We start from the raw sequence: 8,684 nt of genomic DNA on the forward strand, positions 1-8,684 counted from the left end.
ACAGAAAGCTAGTTTGGCCCTACTAGGTCTTAAAACATACCTGTTTCATTGAATTTCTGCTAGAGATGAACAGTTTTTCGTTCTCAGGTCCAGATTCGCCCGTGGAACCTGAGTGACAGTGATTTCGTGATGGATGGCTCTCAGCCTCTCGACCCACGCAAGACCATTTTTGTGGGAGGCGTTCCACGACCTCTACGAGCAGGTGAATTTCTCTCTCATTTCATCTCTCTTGTTGTCCTCCCAAATTGTAAATATGTCATTTATTGTAATCTTGTGCATTACTATCATATTCTGTATAATGGTGTTTCTCCTCTGTGTGTGTTTAGTGGAGCTGGCTATGATCATGGATAGACTGTATGGAGGTGTGTGTTATGCCGGCATTGACACCGACCCAGAGCTCAAATACCCTAAAGGTGCGGGCCGAGTGGCCTTCTCCAATCAGCAGAGCTACATCGCTGCCATCAGCGCCAGATTTGTCCAGCTGCAGCATAATGACATTGACAAACGGGTGAGTGAGCTGCAATGTTTGTCATTATACACGATTCAATTCAACTCCTAATCAGGGTTATGAAAATAAATCTAAAACTATATAAAGTACATACATGTAAAAAAAAAAAAAAAAAAAAAATATATATATATATATATTATATATATATATATATATATATATATGTGTGTGTGTGTGTGTGTGTGTGTGTGTATATACACACACACACACACACACACACATCAATATGTATCAATATTATATCAATATAAAATAAAAAATATAAAATTCTAAATATTGATTAAAAACTATAGTGGTCTCTGAATTATACTGAAATAACACTGGTCCTAGTGCACTGAACTTTATACAATGAAGCATTAAGCTACAGCGATACCGTCAGCAACACTTTATAATGTGACATTTTACTTGAAACGATTTGAACTTTTGACGCCGCTTGACCTTTTAAACACAGCCAGAGTTTACCAGACTGTTTGCATGAGATGCACTGAAGAGCAGTTGTGTCAAAGACTCTTTACAAACTGTAAATCTGCATAATCATGGGCCATTTAAAAAATTTGCAGAATGCTATGAATGCCGTATTGGCTAGACGAGTCCCAGAAGAGGTTTATACTGTACTTTTATAACTGTAATTCTAGATGTGATTGCATAGTGGAAGTTTCTGTACCGTGGTTTTCCTGCAGGCCGTTTCCATACAGCCAACAATACAGACTGGAAACCCCAGAGCAGACTGCGTGTAATCAACATGACCATGGGCTTCTGGAGGCCTGACAGCCATTTGAAGTCTCAGGCGTGGTGTTTGTTAATCATAGCTCCATGCTATTCCTGTGCACACTGGACCTACTGGACTGTTTTGGGAGTGTTATTCAGAAGTAAATAGCTGATGGTCACTGGACTTAAACTAGATGCTCACCAGAATCACCCCTCCATCTACATGACACATCGATGGTCACTGTAGTTTATTTTGATGTTTTAGTGTATATGGGATTTTATATACTTGAGTTATTGTTAGAAATGTTTTATGGGTGTGATTGATTGATTTTAAGTTTGTTTCGTTAAACATGTTAATGCATTTAGTTCTTCTATGTAAATATAAATAATAATAATTATTACTATTAATAAAAACTAAAGTTAAAATATGTAAACATGACAAACTATATAGAGAAAGGATATATATATAACCACAGTATGATATACAGTACAGTCAAAAGTTTGGAAAACATTACTATTTTTAATGTTTTTGAAAGAAGTTTCTTCTGCTCATCAAGCCTGCATTATTTTGATAACAGAAAAAACAGTAATATTGATATATTATTACAACTTAAAATAATAGTTTTCTATTTTGAATATACTTTTAAAAATAAATGTGATGCAAAGAATTTTTATTACTCCAGCCTTCAGTGTCACATGTAACATCCAGTCTATCACATGATCATTTAGAAACATGTTAATTCTGATTTATTATGATTTAGTTCTGCTGTCTAATATATTTGATGAATAAAAGGTTTTAAAAAAATGCATTTATTCAAAAAAAAAAAAAAAATCTATAATATATATTCTAATAATATATTTTATTACTATAAAAATCAATTTAACACATATTGCTAAAATATTGATTTTATTTAAAAAAAAAGAAGAAGAAAAAAAAATACTGACCCCCAAATTGCTGAAGTAGTGTGTATAGTGTATATTGTTAAAAAATAATTTATATTTTTAAAAACATAGCTTCTTTTTTTTTTTTTTTACCTTTTTATATATATCCTAAAAAAGTATCACATGTTCCTGAAAAAATATTAAGCAGCAGAACTGTTTCCAACTGTTATAATGAATCATCATATTGAATGATTTCTAAAGGATCATGTGATAATGATCCTAAAAATACAGCTTTATCACAGAAATAAATTATAATTTAAAGTATAATATTTAAAAACAATTATTTTAAGTTGTAATAATATATCACAATATTACTGTTTTTTCTGTAGTTTTTGATCAAATAAATAGGCTTGATAAAACTTCTTTATTAAAAATATAATGTTTCCAAACTTTTGGTCTGTACTGTATATATATATATATATATAATATAATGTTTGTGTGTGTGTGTTAGAGCGTGACACGGGAGTGGATTTTCGAACCTCTCCCATCCCACTCCCACTAAAAAAAAATCCCGTCCCATCCCAATCCAGGAAGAATGACTCCCATTCCCTCCCACTCCCATTTTGTGTTTGTTTGTTTTGTTTTGTTTTTTGGCAGAAATCTGTTGGTTACAGTAAAAATAAATAAATAAATACAGTATAGATCACAGCATGCCCACTTTAGTGCACACACATTAAATTTCATGTAAAACATCCATGCTAACACAAACGTTTTCTATTTGATTTTTTTTTTTGAAAGTAGACATTTCACTCTCTAAAGATTTATTTTTCATACACAGATTTTTGAAGTTTCTCACTCAAGTTCACATGACCGAGATGGCAGAAAGCGCATCCTGTTTGCTTTAATTATTTTACAGAAGCACAATGTTTTGTTGTTGTTCTGAGTGCACACAAATAAATGTAGAGACTTTACAGATTCAAAAGATGTATTACTTTTATCTGTATGACCAATAATTCTGATGTATTTTAAGAGCAAGTGAGAGCACCGGTGCCTTTATCTGTCCTGCTGTGAGCGCGCTGCTGTTCAGCTTCCACACACACACTTCAATAGAGCACATTTCTGCAGGTTAACATTAGATTGAGCGGCCATGTAAAGTTGTTACTACATACATCTTTCAAATGAAAAGCCATATTTGAGGTCGATGAATGATAGGTGAGTGTTTGGATGTGCTGCCTGATGTACTCTAGGCTATTACCACATACTAGACCAGCTTTTAACAATCTGTCCGTCACGGACTGCGTATGTCATTCACTTAACCAACCACACTAAAGAAAACAGAAGGAGAGCATAAAGAGACAGGGCAACTAGAATTGAGTTCAAAATTAAAAAGTTTATAGTTTATTTATATAAAAGGTATATTTGTGTATAAAGTTGGGTATAGTTTTATTACGATTCTCGGTCCCGCCCTCTCCCGCTGACATTTTTTCCTGTCCCATCCCAATCACGTGATTAATAGTGATTTTGTTTCCCGAAAAAATGTCAGCCTCTAGTGTGTGTGTGTATGTATATATAAATTAGGGCTGCACGATAAATCACATGTGATTGTCATGCGCATCTCTTCAGTAAAGCTGGTTCTGTGATTAGTAGTAAATCTCCATCACGTGCTTTCAGATGGAGCAGCATTTACTACACAGAGCCGTAGTTCACTGACAAGCTACGCAATATCGCGTTCATAATCACAAATGTATCGCATGCGATAATGTCAGTGAACTACGGCTCTGTTGTTATTTCTTTACTGTTGTTATTGATTCTTTGCGGAAGTCCACCACATTTTACGTTTGGGCCAAAAAAGCATGCATGCGCAGTAATGTTTGTTTATGTTGTTTCCGTTAAAACTGTCTATATGTATGTGTTTTTAGACACATGTTTTTAGAAACTTATAATTGCTCTCTCTGCCCATGCCCACAGGTGGAGGTGAAGCCGTACGTGCTGGACGATCAGATGTGCGATGAATGTCAGGGCGCTCGCTGCGGAGGAAAGTTCGCCCCTTTTTTCTGTGCCAACGTCACCTGCCTGCAGTATTACTGTGAGTACTGCTGGGCGAGCATCCACTCGCGCGCCGGCCGAGAGTTCCACAAACCTCTAGTGAAGGAGGGCGGAGATCGACCTCGGCATGTGTCCTTCCACTGGAGCTGATGGCAAGCATCACATCACCCTCTCCACCCACCAAACACCTTCAACACCACGACAAGTGACCGCACACGGATCTCCCCTCTCATCGTTTGGTTTTAGTAAACAAATATCATGGTATCTCTGTCCACTATATTCTCTGCTTACAAACACTTAGGAAAATATGAATTTTGAGTCTGCGTGCTCAAACATTGCACTTTGACACAAACAGTCGATGTTAATGCTTGTCAGGATGTTGTGCTTTAATTCTCTCATTATCCTTCGTTTGATTGGTTTAGTGCTCCTTGTAGGTAACATTAGGCAGTGTGAGACTATATATATATAATATATACAGTACATTCACAAAAAGGATATATTTTTAGTTTATATTTATCTATATACACATAGACAATACATTTTAGGTGTCAGACGTCTTAAAGAAGCATGCACTTATTGTGAAAAACAGAGTGGTAGGAAATTCCCCCTTAGATGATGACAAAAAAAGTTACCAAAGGTAAAATGAATTCATTACGAAAATCATGTTTAAGTGAGCTGTTAAAAAAAAAAAAAAAAAAGTTGAGTTATTAGAGTAAAACGCCATTTGCTCTCCATGTTGAAATGAATAGTAATACCTCATGCATGCATCTCTTTCTGTTCGCTTCAGGTTTTTAGGCTTAATTTTTTTAGTATTATCTTCATGTAATGCTGCAATAGCTTTTGCTGCTAAATCCATGGTATGAGTCCATGCCGTCTTACTTTATTCAGGCGAACGAGCGCTCCGAAGGGTCTGCGTCTGCACCGAAACTGCACGTCGAATGAGTCTGCGATGCATGCTGTAAAATCTGGTCTCACTTTCATTTCCCCCATGATGCACTATGGAAGCTTATTTCCTCCACAGAATAAAAAAGGTAACTGCATCTTTTTATCTCACAAATCTGACTCTTGAGGGGAAAAATTGTGACAAATTCAGAATTGTGAGCGGGGAAAAATTTGAATTCTGAGATATAAGCTCGCAATTACATGAAAAAAAGTCAGCATTGTTAGATAAAAAGTTGACCTATTTTTTTTATTCCATGGCAAAAACAAGATCACAATTCTGACTTTTTCTCACAGTTGAGAGTTTATATCTGACAGTCCTGACTTTTCTTCTCAAAATTGTGAAGAAAAAAAAAGCCAGAATTGTGAGAGATAAACTTAGAAGTTTATCTCGCAATTGTAATTTAACATCTTGAAATTCTAAGAAGACAAGTCTAAATTGTGAGATATAAACTCAAAATTGAGAGAAAAAAAATTTAATTGTGAGATAAAAGGTCGCAATTACCTCTTACTTATTAATTACCTTTTAGTCAGAATTCTATCCCAATTTGGACTTTTTTTCTCACAATTTTGAGACAAAGTTCAGAATTGTGAGGAAAAATTGTGAAATTAATTGTAATTTTTAATTTTGTAAGAGGAAGCGAAATCAGAATTGTTACATAAAAAGTAGGTGTTTTTTTTTTTTTTGTATTCCATGGTAGAAACTCACAATTTTTTTTTTGTTTATACCTCACAATTCGGACTTTTCTCAGAATTGCAGTTTTATTTCTCCTTAGAATTGTGAGTTTAAAAAGTATTTTATTTTACTTTTTATTCCATGGCAGAAATAAGCTTCCACAGAGCACAAACTGGGCATGACAGGAATTGGCCTATTGCAGAAAAACAAACAAACCAAAAAAAAACCGTGAGACTTTTTTTTTGACAGAACTGCTCAACCCAGTTAGATGTAGGATCTTCTAGCGAAATGTCTTTAACAGGTGAAGTAATTTTTGCAGTGATTGTTCATAGAATTGTGCAATTTTTATACACTATGTAGTTCGGTTAGATGACGCCTAGAACTGTGATTCGCTTTAACTGTTATTGATGTCTGACAGGAACGCCCTGTGAAACTAGCGCATGTAAACATACGGTCCCTTCTGTCCACGGATCTCGCACACTTCTGCTAGTTAGCGTCCTGTCAGAACCAAAGAGCTGTCCCACTCGAAATGACCAATTACACTAAGTTACACACCGAGGATTCACAACACTGTGTCCAGCCGGTGACTGGAAGAATTAGCGAACACTGGCTCTAAATGACTTACCTTACTTGGAGATACGACGAGCGGAATTACCTTGCGTAACCGCTGCATTTATATCCAGATTATCCAGCAAAACTTGAAGTAAAATCATGTTGACGGTGGACATGTCGAAACTAAATTGAGAGATGGTGGAGAGGAACGCAAAGAAACGCGTCTTGGCTGCTTATCCGAGTCAAAAAAATTAAAAATACCGGTCAGCTTCAGGTTGGCACGTTTAGTTCATTAGTCTGAAAAAAAAACGACAAACGTGAACAATGGTGAAACTGATGGAGAAAAAGAGGATTGTGGGTAACACTGATCCCAATGACGGTGAATTCTGGGTGTGTTTGTGATATTTCTCTCCCTGCCCAGATTTTTCTATGTTTGTTCCTTCTGTGTAGTAGATTTGTTATGCACTACTCTTTGTATTTGGATGGTTGAATAGTCAGCGTAGGTTTTTTTTTTTTTAATAGAAAAAATGTGTGCTTTCTGACTAACGTAATCTTTTGCAATACCTCAATTTTGAAATATAATAGGAGAGAGATTGATATTTTCTAAGTAAGTTTATTTCAAATAAAGACTTTATATTAATTTAATTCTGCTAGAGAAAAAAAAAAAGATTTAACAGATGCTTAATTTTATTTTTGTCATGCTTATTTGCTTTTAATTTTATTTTTGGAAAAAAAAAATAAACACAAAAACAACTGAAGGAGTTAGAGCTGTATTATTTTAATACTGTAGGAAGCTGCTGCGACATCACAGTGTTCCACATTTAAATATAGGTATAAAAAAATAAACACAAAAACAACTGAAGTATACCATTATATTATATATATATATATATATATATATTCTATAGGGTCAACGGGCCGTCAGGTGCTTATAAACATACTACTTACGTTTTTATATATTTACAATCAGACCTTTACTATGCTGAAAATCTTCTGTTTGTTATATTTTTATGTTTGGTGAAATGATGTGTTCCCCTTTGTTTTGTAAAGCATACATGCCCCAATTTGTCAACCTTATATTGTTTAGGGATGGCAGAAAAGTTATGATTTTTGGCAAGATGGAGAGGAAAGAATGTAAACTTGATAAGCTGGAAAGATATTAAACGTTTCAACTTTCAAGCCCCAGATGTGTCGCTGATGTGGAGGCCTTCTATTCACCCGAGACTTGAATTAGTCCCTTTTTTTTAAAGGCTAAGAACCTTGATTCTTTGTTGTAATGTGCAATACTGTTTGTACTGTTTGTAAAAAAGAAAAAAGAACAGAAAAAGGCATAAATCTTTATTGCAGATTTATTTTCATTGCGAGCATTGTGATTCACTAAAATCATTTTCTACTGTGTATTTACTCGACGTGCTTGTACCTTCCAGTAGTAATGTAGCCTTTGTACTGAGAAATATTTTCATTATTTTTTAGAGATTTTTTGCAAAAAAAAAAAAAAAAAGACAAGAATTAAAACATTTACATATTTTCCATTATTTTTTATTTGTTTTCTTTACACATTTATTCCTCAACCATTAATGTTAGCTATTTCTGGGGGAGACTTTCATACCTGGTCAATGTCGTTTATATTATTTTGTATTTTTATGTGGAATAAATTAATTTTATGACGCTAATTTTTTACATTTTTTGCTTTTTTTTTGTTGAAGTTGAATACTTTGTAAGATTGTTACTAAAATGTCTAGATTTTTTATTTTTGTGTGATTGGGAAGAAATAATTGCACACAAGAATTAACAGCAATCATAGTTAGTAGTAATATAGTGTGCCTGAAATGTAACAATGAATGGGCAATAAAAAAAAAATAACAGCAGAATGGAGCAAATGTGAGGTTGTTGTGGTAAAACAAAGTCAAGACATAAAACCATGAAGCTCTGCAGCTCCACTTTCACAGTCACAATCAGTCTGTGTATTTAACTGAGACACATGACATTTCCCAGAATTCATTTTACTTATGAGCAATGTGTAAGAGGAGTAGATTTGATGGTAGTAGTGGCCTTTCAAACAGATAAAACACAAACATGAAAATTCCCTTCACTGACTAAGGCATACTTTGTTTTCCTTCAAACCATCATTGTCTTAAGAGTTTCCTATACTGCAACCGTTTGAACCCTTTGATAAGCTGTGCTTTATAGTTAGAACATGTCCTGTGTTTAGTGACACTTTCAAAAAAAAAAAAAAAAAATTATAAAATAAAAAAAACGGTCTGATAATTAGTCAGGTCATTTTGGCTTGTGGTTTTTCTCTTCTACCACACTTTTAGCTCCATTTGCCATTTTTAAAGATGATTAAAAACCTATTTTTTCCAATGCAGTTTA

General features: G+C 34.3%; 1 protein-coding gene across 4 annotated transcripts in view; it reads left to right on the plus strand.

The window, feature by feature from the left end:
- Window positions 1-7,131, plus strand: part of cpeb3 (cytoplasmic polyadenylation element binding protein 3) — a 33,440-nt gene extending 26,309 nt beyond the window's left edge. For all 4 annotated transcript variants that reach the window (XM_042737435.1, XM_042737437.1, XM_042737436.1 and 1 more), the window contains 3 exons: window positions 88-202; window positions 327-508; window positions 4,067-7,131. In XM_042737435.1, coding sequence (XP_042593369.1) covers window positions 88-202; window positions 327-508; window positions 4,067-4,294 — 525 coding nt within the window. In that variant the 3' untranslated portion in view covers window positions 4,295-7,131. The remainder of the gene's footprint in view (window positions 1-87; window positions 203-326; window positions 509-4,066) is intronic.
- The last annotated feature ends 1,553 nt before the right edge of the window (window positions 7,132-8,684 follow it).

Source organism: Cyprinus carpio, chromosome B13 (assembly GCF_018340385.1).
Source record: "Cyprinus carpio isolate SPL01 chromosome B13, ASM1834038v1, whole genome shotgun sequence".
NCBI classification, from domain to species: Eukaryota; Metazoa; Chordata; class Actinopteri; order Cypriniformes; family Cyprinidae; genus Cyprinus; species Cyprinus carpio.